The following is a 13,173-nucleotide window of genomic DNA, read 5'->3' on the forward strand; positions in this document are numbered from 1 at the left end:
GGTTATCATGTGTCAGTGAATAAAAGTTTACTTATCAGCAGGATAACATTTAGTGGAGCAGAATCAATACGGTCCAAGATATTTGTGTGTAGCAGCTGTTTTATCCCAGTTAAACTTAGAGTATAATTGAGTGATCTCAACATTGACAACTAGAGATATTTACCTGAGTAAAGTATTTGTGTGTATGTTTGGATGTATATATTTATGTCAGGTCACTTTCGAGTGCTACTGGTAACATGTAACCCAGTACAACTTGTTGCATGGTCGGGTCGTCGGCGACTAAACCGGCAACGCCACCAAACTTGCTTGGTGAGGGGGGTGTTTATTGGACACCCTGCGGGATGAAAAACAAAACTCGTCAAAGGGCGGAGGAACTATTGAGAGTCAACAGCCATCCAATAAATGTCTTAAGGATGTATCATGCGCAGGGACATAGAAATAATTGGACTGAATACCCGATCGCGCGGTTAGACCATTGGGAGTGAAGGACTCCTAGCCTTTGTTAGGGCATCCTTCTAGGAGAAGGTAACTCAGGTAACTGGGATAACTGACATAAAACCTGCGGCTCAGTGGTTACCGATGATGTTGACTTGTTCTTCTTTTCGGATTATGGCTGCTGTTGCTTAGTGAGTGGGATTGACTCTGTGCACAGCCTTTCCTCACTTTAAAAAAAATCTCCTTGCACAAGCATTGCACGATAACAACATTATTGTTCATGATTGTTGATGGTGCTGTGAGTCTCAACTGAATGGCTGGCAGTAGCCTTAAAAAGCAAATAAAAGTCACATTCGATCACAACACCAATAATAATACTCGATAACGAGGGGGCAGCCAACATATATTTGTAGAGTGTGTGAGGGCCCAAAGTGTAGAAGAACAGTTCTTGGTAAATAGTTATTTCCTTTCATCTCTGTCGGTGTTTCTCAAATATCTTTTTTTACCTATGGAACCCTTTGGTTGCTGTTTTACTTAACTGGACCCTAATAAACGTTCAATGTTTAAAAAAAGTCCCATTCATCATGATCATCATCGTTTAACGTCCACTTTCCATGCTAGCATGGGTTGGATGGCTTGACTGAGGACTGGCAAGCCAGTTGGCTGCATCAGGCTCCAATCTGATCTGGCAAGGTTTCTACAGCTGGATGCCCTTCCTAACGCCAACCACTCCGAGAGTGTAGTGGGTGCTTTTTACGTGCCACCAGTAGAGGAGCCAGTCAGAAGACACTGGCATTGCCTACGTTCAGATGATACTTTTTATGTGCCACCAGCATGGGTGCCAGTCAGGGGGCACTGGCTTTGACCAGCCCAGCACCATACTAAAAGACACTTGCCCAAGATGTCACACAGATTCATCCCATGGCCACATATATGGTTAGGAAGCAAACTTGTTGACCACACACACACACAGTGCTTATCACAGTCCTGCACATACCTATTTCTTTACTACCCACAAGGGGCTAAACACAGAGGGGACAAACAAGGACAGACAAAGGGATTAAGTCGATTACATCGACCCCAGTGCGTAACTGGTACTTAATTTATCGACCCCGAAAGGATGAAAGGCAAAGTCGACCTCGGCGGAATTTGAACTCAGAACCTAACGGCAGACGAAATACGGCTATGCATTTCGCCCGGCGTGCTAACGTTTCTGCCATCTCGCCACCTTACAGCCCTGCACATACCATGGGCATCTCTCCTTTCGCTCACTAACATCAAAAATACAACACCAAAATCACAAATTATTCCTGTTACTTTATACTTGAACAACACTGGAAATAGCTTTAGTATGTGTTCGAAATAGCTTTAGTATAAATCAGCTGTACAGTTACTTTTAATCAGAAATTGTTCATTACTTAACCCTTTAGCATTCGAACTGGCCATATCTGGCCAAATAATTTGACCTGTTTTATATCGAAACTGACCAGATCTCGCCTCTCACCTCAGCCCTACCATGTCGTTCTAAAACTAAAAAAAATCACATCACTGAAATCTCTAAACGACAAGATAATGCATGATTAATTCAAACCATTTTTAAATAAACAAACATTACATTTGACAGAATAATCTGAACACTAAAGGGTTAAATTAATTTTTATCTGTTTCTTTTTCATGCTCTGCTTAGAACCAACAAGAGAAAATCGACCAAATTGAAGAAAACCTTGAAACAGCTCACGACAATATCCAAGCAGGAGCAAAGAATCTTTCAAAGGTACCGGTTAATCCTAAACACTCATCCATTCGTTTTAAAATGTTGCATGTAATCAGGATCAGGCCCTTGTTTTGAGGACTTCCAGAGTCATTTCAAGGTTGTCGCTCTTGTTGTACACAACGCTGACCATAGCAGCCAAGTAACTAGAAATGCATTCACCGTTCTGCCAGAGGGCGACCATGAAAAGTTTTACTCTTTTACTCTTTTACTTGTTTCAGTCATTTTTGACTGCGGCCATGCTGGAGCATCGCCTTTAATCGAGCAACTCGATCCCGGGACTTATTCTTTTGTAAGCCCAGTACTTATTCTATCGGTCCCTTTTGCCGAACCGCTAAGTGACGGGGACATAAACATACCAGCATCGGTGGTCAAGCAATGCTAGGGAGACAAACACAGACACACAAACACACACATGCATATATATATATATATATATATATATATATATACGATGGGCTTCTTTCAGTTTCCGTCTACCAAATCCACTCACAAGGCTTTGGTCGGCCCGAGGCTATAGTAGAAGACACTTGCCCAAGGTGCCACGCAGTGGGACTGAACCCGGAACCATGTGGTTGGTAAACAAGCTACTTACCACACAGCCACTCCTGCGTTTTAACACTTATTGCCTAAAGCATCAGTTTTTCTCAGTGGCAAAACAGCAGTCGATATTGCCTTTTTACTGGCCAAATATGTCCCAAAAATATTTGGACAAATCTTAATGGTTGTTTACCCACAACAAGCTTTTGTGTGCCTGTAAATGGATTTAGTAAACATGTGACACCAGCACAGGTTCTCTTTACATGGTGCCCCTTACGTGGCACTGGCATGAGTGCTTTACATGTGGTGCCTGCATGGTTTCTGTCATGTGGTGCCAGAACAGATGTTGTTTTACACGGAGCCAACATGGATGCTCCTTATTCCGCACTGGCACAGGTGCCTCTTATGTGGTGCCCACATGGGTGCTTTTTATATGATGTTGTACATGGCATCGACGTGGGTGCTCCTCTATATGGCACCAGCGCAGGTGTTTTTATGTGGAATCAGCACATACGTATGTGTATGTATATATATGTGTGTGTGTGTCTGTGTTTGTCCCCCCAACATCGCTTGACAACCGATGCTGGTGTGTGGTAAGTAGCTTGCTAACCAACCGCATGGTTCCGGGTTCAGTCCCACTGCGTGGCATCTTGGGCAAGTGCCTTCTGCTATAGCCCCGGGCCAACCAAAGCCTTGTGAGTGGATTTGGTAGATGGAAACTGAAAGAAGCCTGTCGTATATATGTATATATATATATATATATGTGTGTGTGTGTGTATATGTTTGTGTGTCTGTGTTTGTCCCTCTAGCATTGTTTGACAACCAATGCTGGTGTGTTTACATCCCCGTAACTTAGCAGTTCGGCAAAAGAGACCGATAGAATTACTACTGGGCTTACAAAGAATAAGTCCTGGGGTCGATTTGCTCGACTAAAGGTGGTGCTCCAGCATGGCCGCAGTCAAATGACCGAAGCAAGTCAAAGAGTTAAAAAAGAGTATAGAACCATGCAGTCCTGAAAGGAACCCTTAACTTCTTACCCAACCACACAACCATTCCTCTGTGGCTGCGACATGTCTATGTTCTGAAATATTTTGCCTGTATGCAGAAACCTATTTCTTTATTGCCCACAAGGGGCTAAAAATGGAGGGGACCAACAAGGACAGACAAAGGGATTAAGTCGATTATATCGACCGCAGTGCGTAACTGGTACTTCATTTAATCGACCCAGAAAGGATGACAGGCAAAGTCAACCTCGGCGGAATTTGAACTCAGAATGTAATGGCAGACGAAATACCGCTAAGCATTTCGCCCGGCACGCTAACTATATCCTCTTCCTCATCATCATCAATTATAGGATGACCCCTACAGAATTTAATATAGAATTCAATGTACTTACAATGTCTATATTAATTTCATTACTAGAAGTGAAAAATGGTTTTAATAGTTCTTATATCCTTGATGTCATAATTTGAAGATGAAATTCCATAAACTACATTTTTCATACATTTCGTATATGTGTATATGTGTGGGTGTGTATTTTTTGTTGTCCCTTGCCACCACTTGACAACCGGTGTTGGTGTGTTTACATCCCAATAACTTTGCAGAAACCTGTTATCTCATCATACGTTCTTATTGTATTTCATTTTATTCCTTGCAGAGTGCTAAAATAAAAACTGCCATGATACCTTTAGCTGGAGCAATAGTCGGCGGTATTGTCGGTGGACCCATTGGATTTGTAGCTTGTGCTAAGCTTGGTGGTGTAGCTGCTGCAATGGGAGGTGGACTGATTGGTAAGTACCATAACAGTTAAAGACTATCCAAACCATTACTCACAGACACACTTCAACTTTTGGCCCTTAGTGGGGCTGTCATTTTCTTTCCTTCCCAAAAAGAAAGGCTCTATTTTGTATTTCGTCCCCTCTGTGTTTGGCCCTGTGTGGCCAATAAAGAAACAAAAGATACAAGGCACACTTTCAACTATATGGAAAAGATATCGTCTATCTTGCTATCTTTTACTTGTTTCAGTCATTGGACTGCGGCCATGCTGGGGCACTGCCTTGAAGAACTTTTACTTGAATGGATTGACCCCAGTACTTTTTTCTTTTAAGCCTGGTACTTATTCTATCGAACCCTTTTGCTGAACTGCTAAGTTACAGGGAAGTAAACACACCAACACTGGTGATCAAGTAATGATGGGGGGGGGGGCACAGACAGACAGACACATACACACACACACCATCATCATCATTTAGCATCTGCTTTCCTTGCTGGCATGGGTTGGACAGTTTGAATGAAACTGGTAAGCTGGAGAGCTGCACCAGGTTCCAAATCTGATTTGGCCTGGTTTCTAAGGCTGGATGTCTTTCCTAATGCCAACCACACCAAGAATATAATGGGTGCTTTTTATGCGCCACCGGCACAAGTGCCAGTTACGTGACACTGGCATTGGTCACAACTATGATTTCACTTGGCTTGATGAGTCTTCTCAAGCACAACACATCGCCAATTCTCTTTTACTCTTTTACTTGTTTCAGTCATTTGACTGTGGCCATGCTGGAGCACTGCCTTCAGTCGAGCAAATTGACCCCGGGACTTATTCTTTGTAAGCCCAGTACTTATTCTATCGATCTCTTTTTGCCGAACCGCTAAGTGACGGAGACGTAAACACACCAGCATCGGTTGTCAAGCGATGGTGTGGGAGACAAACACAGACACACAAACATATACACACACATACATATATATATATATATATACATATATTCGACAGGCTTCTTTCAGTTTCCGTCTACCAAATCCACTCACAAGGTATTGGTCAGCCCGAGGCTATAGCAGAAGACACTTGCCCAAGATGCCACACAGTGGGACTGAACCCGGAACCATGTGGTTGGTAAGCAAGCTACTTACCACACAGCCACTCCTACGCCTATGTTTATATTAATTTCATTGCTAGAAATGAAAAATGATTTTAATAGTTCTTCTTAATTTCTTGATGTCATAATTTGAAGATGAAATTCCATTAATTATCTTCAATGTTTTTCTTACTTTTTTCCTTTAGGTTTTGTTGGTGGCAAAATATTGAAAAGACGACGGCAAAGTGTGGCAGAGATGGAAATGAATAACCTGAGCAAGAAAGGGTCGGTATCGCTACCTGATCTATCTGCAGTTAAAGAAGAAGCTAATCTCAAGGCTTAACTAATAGCTTTGACGAGCGAGCTTTTCATTTCTTACCTCCAAAGCCAATTACCATTCCGCAAACATTAGGAAGAATACAGACAACCTTTGTATTCTTGAACTAACTTTGGCATGCTTTCTAATCAACTGAACCTAATTCCAAAGACAAGAATAAAAAAGAAAAAAGGAAACAAAACACAACAAAAATCACACAACCCCCCCCCCCCACCAAAACAAAACAAAACCAACAAATTATTTTGAAGCAGAGGGCAATTATAATTTGGATGTCTAAAACTAATTTTACCATTTACTGAAATGCTGTTTATTGAATGGCCATTTCAGCCAGAATTATTCAATGGTTTTCCGTAATCTTTACATTTGGAATGTAAATATTGCTGTCACTGGAACATCCAGATTCCTTTGTTGAATTTATACCTTAATAATCGCCATATGTTTTCTCAAAAGATACATAGCATTAATGGTCATTTTTCCACCGCCACCATCACCACCACCTCCACCACCACCTCTGTAACTAACCACACTCACACAAACATGACTGATAAAACTTATTAAAAAAAACAACAAAAAAACATTTGTATTACTTTTAGCCCCTTAGAATTCAGCTTACCCTGTCTAATGTAATGCTTATTTATTCTCATTGTTTTGGATCAATAATGCATTGTCTTGTAACCATGAGATTCCGACGATATAACTGTTTCTTTTTTCGATGATATTGTAGGTTAGGTGTGAGAGGCTGGATCTAGCCAGTTTGACCATAAAACATGTAGACTGTTAGGATCAGATATGGTTAGTTTAAATGTTATAGGATTAAACGGGTCACTGGTATAAAGGAAGAATTTGCTGTCAAGTCTCAGTTATAGAAGCTCTCCTACAGAATTTAATATAGAATTCAATACACTTACAATGTTTGTATTAATTTCATTGCTAGAGTTGAAAAATGGTTTAAGATCTACATCAGCCCTAAGACAGCAAGCTGCCAGAATCATTAGCCTGCTAGGCAAAATGGTTAGCACCATTTCGTCCGTCTTTGCATTCTGAATTCAAATGCCACCAGGGTTGACTTTGCCCTCAATTACATTACAGAACTGGTGAGAATACTGGTTTCAAATTTTGGCACGAGGCTAGCATTTTCAGATTGGATACGATTAGGGTTGGAGTTATTGATTACATTGACCTCCAGCACTCAACTGCTAGTTATTTTATCAACCCCCGAGAGGATGAAAGCAAGGTCCACCCTCGGCAGAATTTGAACTCAGAATGTGAAAAGCGGATGAAATGCCACTAAGCATTTTACTTGTCATACTGACAATTCTACCAGCTTACCATCCAAATAATAATAATAAGGATTCTATTGTGTCTGGAGAGAGTCATTTTCTTTTTGTGCCTTATTATTTAACAAACTCACCGGTAAACTTTCCATGTTTTTCTTATTTTTATTGTCTTAAAATTTTCGTTGCGTCTCGCAACCTTTTCAATAACGGACAGAGTCAAAACTATTGAAAAGGTTGTAAGACGCAACGAAAATTTTAAGACAATAAAAATAAGAAATTTTACCAGTGATTGTGTTACATAATAAGGCACAAAAAGAAAATGACTCTCCCCAGACACAACAGAATATGCTGCTTCAACACACGAACTCATATAAAGAATCTTGCAAACCAAATCCAAAAACGAAAAATAATAATAATAATAATAATAACAATAATAATAATGTTGTTTGTTTTGCAACTAACATTTGCATGTTTAATGTTGTTTTTATGCTTCTTTTTATTTCATCTTTTAGCAAAGTCAGCCCTTGCTAAGCTTCATATCAATGCCGGGTTTATTGTTCATTGGCTTGTCAGTAACAGCTGCTTCTTGCTAGCTTAGATTTTATTTTCATCCATCCCAGCTTTCTTGCTTCTACAAATCAAATGATGGTGTCTTGCTGTCACTACCACCACCACCACCACTACTACTACTGCTAGTGTTTTCAATATGTAAATGTAAAAGGGTGAATCATATAAGAGTCACAATACTTCCTGAGTCAGCCTTGTATGTGATTCTGTACATACAAAGAGTGTGAATAGAACTCAAGTGTGCAAAAGTAGAGTCTATATATATTTTTCTTATTTTATTTAAATGTAAAGCTACATGAGTGATTTGCAGACTGGGAATTTTATTCATTGCACTTAGCAAACTATATATATATATATGTGTGTGTGTATATATATGCAAATATATATATAGCTAAATTTGGAAATAGCTAAATTTTTTGGCTGCTATTTCTAAAAGTTTGGTGTGTGGTAATTTTTTTTGCTGAACCCTAATTATATAAATAATATATGTGTGTGTGTGTGTGTTATTGTGTATAAACAATTTAAGTATTTATACACGAAAGAGGTGACCTTTTGGCAGGACACCTTACATGCTAAAGAGGGCAGTTAAAGCCCACACCACAAATAAAAGCAATTACAAAGGGAATGAAAATAAAAAGATATTTTTCTAGTTAAATACTTAAATTGTTTATACACTATTATATATGAAAATGTGTTGTCTATTGATATTATTAAGCATTCTAGCCGCTGATATGAAAATTTTTCTAAATTTTCTACCCTTATTATTTTCACAGTATATATATATATATATATATATATATATGTGTGTGTGTGTGTATATGCAACACGTGTGTATCGTTGGCAATTTTTTTTTTCCTCCGTCTTCCCTTCCTTGGATCTTTCCTTTTCTTATGTTTCTGATGAAGAGCTCCGCTGGAAATGTTAAAATCGTCCTTCTTTCTTTCCTTTCCTGAGCGTCCAATAACACTATACATGTTCCATGTCCTCGCGTTGTTGTGTTTTCTCTTTGTGTTTTCATGTTTGGATTAACTTTATATATATGCAAATATATACAATATATATATATGTATACATATATTATATATGTATGTATATATATATATGCAAATATATACAAATATATATATGTATACATATATATATATATATATATCTATATATATATATATATATATATATATTATATATATATATATATATATATATGTATATATATGAAATATATATATATATATATTGTATATATATGAAATATATATGTATATATATGAAATATATATGTATATATATGAAATATATATGTATATATATGAAAATATATTGTATATATATGAAATATATGTATATATATGAAATATATATGTATATATATGAAATATATATGTATATATACAAACATATATATGTATATATATATATATATATATATATATATGCCAAAGCAGACACTGGGACACTATGTCATCCTTGACTCATCTGTTCTTTGTCAAATTCTTCAATCCATGCTAGCATGGAACATGGATATTAAATAATAATAATAATAATAATAATAATAACAACAATAATAATGATATATGTCTGTATGTATGTGTGAGTGCATATATTTTTATATCTCTTGTTCCATGCTAACATGGTATGGACGGGAATTCTTAGGGCAATATGGTAATGAATGGATGCCCTTCCTAGCAGCAACCCTTTTTTGTTACCTAATACAATACATTGTGATACATTCTAAAGGCCAGTATATACACACTATTCTATCTATTTTCGTATTTATTTATTTACCTATCTCTCTACCTGTCTGTCTGTCTGTCTATGCTTGAGATACCGTTTTTTTTTTCTTATGAATTTCAATCAATAATTCAAAAGCAAAACTATTTTTTGATTTGTGGAAAGTTAAAATACTATTTGAATGAGGATGACAACTTTTAGGTCAAGTTTATTTCTTCTACCAAACCTTAGTCACAGACTAAGTTATTTTACTAAATTCTTTGTTATATTTAAAAGTAATTGAAAGAAACACAGCGTCTCAAAATAAACACAGTAACGAAAGGGTTAGGCCCATAAATTTGAATGGGACAGTCCATTAAATCAACCCTAGTAATTGATAGGTGTTTTATGCACAGAAGGCGGCGAGCTGGCAGAATCGTTAGCACGCCGGGCGAAATGCTTAGCAGTATTTCGTCTACTGTTACATTCTGAGTTCAAATTCCGCTGAGGTCAACTTTGGCTTTCAACCTTTCGGGGTCGATAAATTAAGTACCAGTTACGCACTGGGGTTGATATAATCGACTTAACCCGTTTGTCTGTCCTTGTTTGCCCCCTCTGTGTTTAGCCCCTTGTAGGTAGTAAAGAAATGGGTATTTCGTCTGCCGCTATATTCTGAGTTTAAATTCCACCGAGGTCAACTTTGCCTTTCATCCTTTCGGGGTTGATTAAATAAGTACCAGTTACGCACTGGAGTTGGTATAATCGATTTAATCCATTTGTCTGTCCTTGTTTGTCTCCTCTGTGTTTAGCCCCTTGTGGATAGTAAAGAAATAGGTGTTTTATGCATAGAAGGAAACCAAATCAGTGAGCTGATTTCAATCTCTCTTCAAAGCCTGTTCATTTAAATCCCTCTGCTGCTAAGGAATGAGTATCACTCAGTCTTATCTCTTTTCTCTCCCCTTGAGGTACACTCCAATTACTTCTACTCACCCTTATATAATGCGAGGTAGCCATGTATCAAGAATTTGTTCCTACCCCTACTTTTAAAATTTAACCTTTCAATACCTAACACAAGTGAAGGGACATGGCTCAATGGTTAGAGTGTCAGGCTTACAATCATGAGGTAGTGAGTTCAATTCTTGGACTGGGCTGTGTGCTGCGTTTCTTGAGCAAGACACTTTATTTCACATTGTTCCAGTTCATGCAGCTGTAGAAATGAGTTGCGACATCACTGGTGCCAAGCTGTATTGGTCTTTGCCTTTCCGTTGGATAACATTGGTGTTTTGGGGAGAGGAGCCTGGTTTGCATAGGTGATATCTGGTCATCCATAAACAACCTTACCTGGACTCGTGCCTTGGAGGGGAACTTTCTTGGTGCAATCCCATTGGTCATTCATGACTGAATGGAGTCTTTACCTAGCATAAAGCTCGTTTCCTTCTCTACTATATTCCAACTCAGTCTAAGGCTCTCTTTATTCTTGCAAGTTACATGGCAACCTCACTAACGCTGGTGCAATGAAAAATGCACCCAGTACACTCTGTACAGCGATTGGTAGTTAGAAAAGCATCCAGCCATAGAAACCATACCAAAGCAGACATTGGAACATGGCACTGTCCTCTAACTCATTCGATCCTGTCGAACTAGCTACTTTTGTACTTACAGTGAAAGCTATGTTTCACTAACAAGGTCAGAATAAGAACGGAAATATATCTTGAGTTGCCTCCCATTATTTCCAAAATAGTTGCAACACTGTTAATCATTAACTGGTATTGTTTCTTTTCTTCACTATTTAGATATTTGTAGTTAACACTTTCATATTTCCTCTCATTAAGTATATTAACACCAACTTCATCATCATCAAAGTTTTTAACGTCCGCTTTCCATGCTAGCATGGGTTGGACGGTTGAACTGGGGTCTGGGAAGCCCGAAGGCTGCACCAGGCCAGTCAGATCTGGCAGTGTTTCTACAGCTGGATGCCCTTCCTAACGCCAACCACTCCGTGAGTGTAGTGGGTGCTTTTTATGTGCCACCGACACAGGTGCCAGACGAGGCTGGCGAACGGCCACGCTCGGATGGTGTTTTTTTTTGTGCCACCGACACAGGTGCTAGACGAGGCTGGCGAACAGCCACGCTCGGATGGTGTTTTTTACGTGCCACCGGCACGGAGGCCAGGCAAGACTGGCACGGCCACGATCGGATGGTGTTTGTTACGTGCCCACAGCACGGAGGCCAGTCGATGCGGTACTGGCTACTTAATTACTGATTTTCATACAACTGGTGTGTCTGAGATATTCATTAATATCCTATAACAACCATCATGCACTCTTGTACATATACATAGTGAATCTCTCATCTCTACATTAGTGATGAAAGACAAGCATAAATATGGTGACATTTATGCTTTCCTGATGAGGTCATAATAGTGAAACATGTCCAGAGTTGTCTCCCATACTTGTTGAAGTAAATAAATAATAGTCATTGACTGATAATGTTTGTCCCCACTAAAGGTGCACCATTTCTCTGTTGGGCATCCTATTAGTCATAAGTCTAATAGCTTTATTTCTTGAACTGCTGCTTTTTAGAACTGATTACCGTCACCTAATTTTCACCTGGTCTATGATATTCAGTCCTTTAAACTTTCTATCAATTGATATCTTGAATTTGTATGCTGCTTCTTTTCTTTTTCTTTTTTTTTTGTTGACCCCTACGCTACAAGGACCTAAAAAAAAAAAAAAGGTGGCGAGCTGGCAGAAACGTTAGCGCACTAGGCAAAATGCTTAGCAGTATTTCGTTTGCCCCTACGTTCTCAGTTCAAATTCTACCGAGGTCGACTTTGCCTTTCATCCTTTCAGGGTCGATAAATTAAGTACCAGTTACGCACTGGGGTCGATATAATCGACTTAATCCCTTTGTCTGTCCTTATTTGTCCTCTCTATGTTTAGCCCCTTTTGGGCAATAAAAATGATAATTAAAAAAAAATGATAATTATATTAGGTCTGAATACATACTAGTCAAAATTGCTTACTGTATGAACTGTAAGCACAAGTTATAGAGGGCAACAACTGGTAAGGGCCCAGGAAGTGTATCTATATGTGTGTATGTATGTATGGATGGATGGATGGATTGATTACTTTATTGGCCACACAGGGCTAAACACAGAGGAGACAAAATACAAAGTAGAGCTTTTCTTTTTGGGAAGAAGAGAAGGGGGAAAGGGGGCGCAGATTCCAATCAAAAGGGATTGTGAAAAAAAGGTGGGGGGTATTCCGATCAAAAGGGATTGCCAAAAAAAAGATAGATAGATAAGCCTGTCATATATATGTATATATATCTATATGTGTGTGTGTGTGTTTGTCCCCCCCAACATCGCTTGATAACCGATGCTGGTGTGTTTACATCCCCGTAACTTAGCAGTTTGGCAAAAGAGACTGATAGAATAAGTACTAGGCTTACAAAGAATAAGTTCTGAGGTCGATGTGCTCGACTAAAGGCAGTGCTTCAGCATGGCTGCAGTCAAATGACTGAAACAAGTAAAAGAGTAAAGAGATAGATAAATGGGTAGATAAACAGAGGGATAGATGTATTTAAGAGAGCATGGGGTATATTCAGATTATGTTTTAGATAATAGTTACTTTATGATCTTGTTTTTTATGTAAAACACTGATAATGGTTTCTAATTTAGAC

General features: G+C 38.6%; 1 protein-coding gene and 1 long non-coding RNA gene across 5 annotated transcripts in view; one reads left to right on the top strand and one right to left on the bottom strand.

Annotated features, from left to right (window-relative positions):
* The window catches only part of LOC115223513 (syntaxin-17), a 47,804-nt gene that overhangs the window by 30,132 nt on the left and 4,499 nt on the right, over positions 1 to 13,173 (top strand). For 3 of the 4 annotated variants that reach the window (XR_005003568.1, XR_005003569.1, XR_005003570.1), the window contains 3 exons: positions 2,123 to 2,209; positions 4,404 to 4,536; positions 5,805 to 6,558. Coding sequence is in view for 1 of the 4 variants with exons in the window: in XM_029794137.2 (XP_029649997.1) it covers positions 2,123 to 2,209; positions 4,404 to 4,536; positions 5,805 to 5,883 (299 nt within the window). In the remaining 3 variants the exon portion in view is untranslated. The remainder of the gene's footprint in view (positions 1 to 2,122; positions 2,210 to 4,403; positions 4,537 to 5,804; positions 6,559 to 13,173) is intronic. The other variant, XM_029794137.2, reaches the window with a different exon arrangement.
* LOC118767654 lies at positions 9,586 to 10,564 on the bottom strand. Its single transcript, XR_005003571.1, has 3 exons — positions 10,545 to 10,564; positions 10,476 to 10,480; positions 9,586 to 9,724 (listed from the first exon to the last, which is right to left on the bottom strand). It is a non-coding gene; the product is annotated as an uncharacterized LOC118767654 (long non-coding RNA).

Source organism: Octopus sinensis, linkage group LG23 (genome assembly GCF_006345805.1).
Source record: "Octopus sinensis linkage group LG23, ASM634580v1, whole genome shotgun sequence".
Classification (NCBI taxonomy): domain Eukaryota; kingdom Metazoa; phylum Mollusca; class Cephalopoda; order Octopoda; family Octopodidae; genus Octopus; species Octopus sinensis.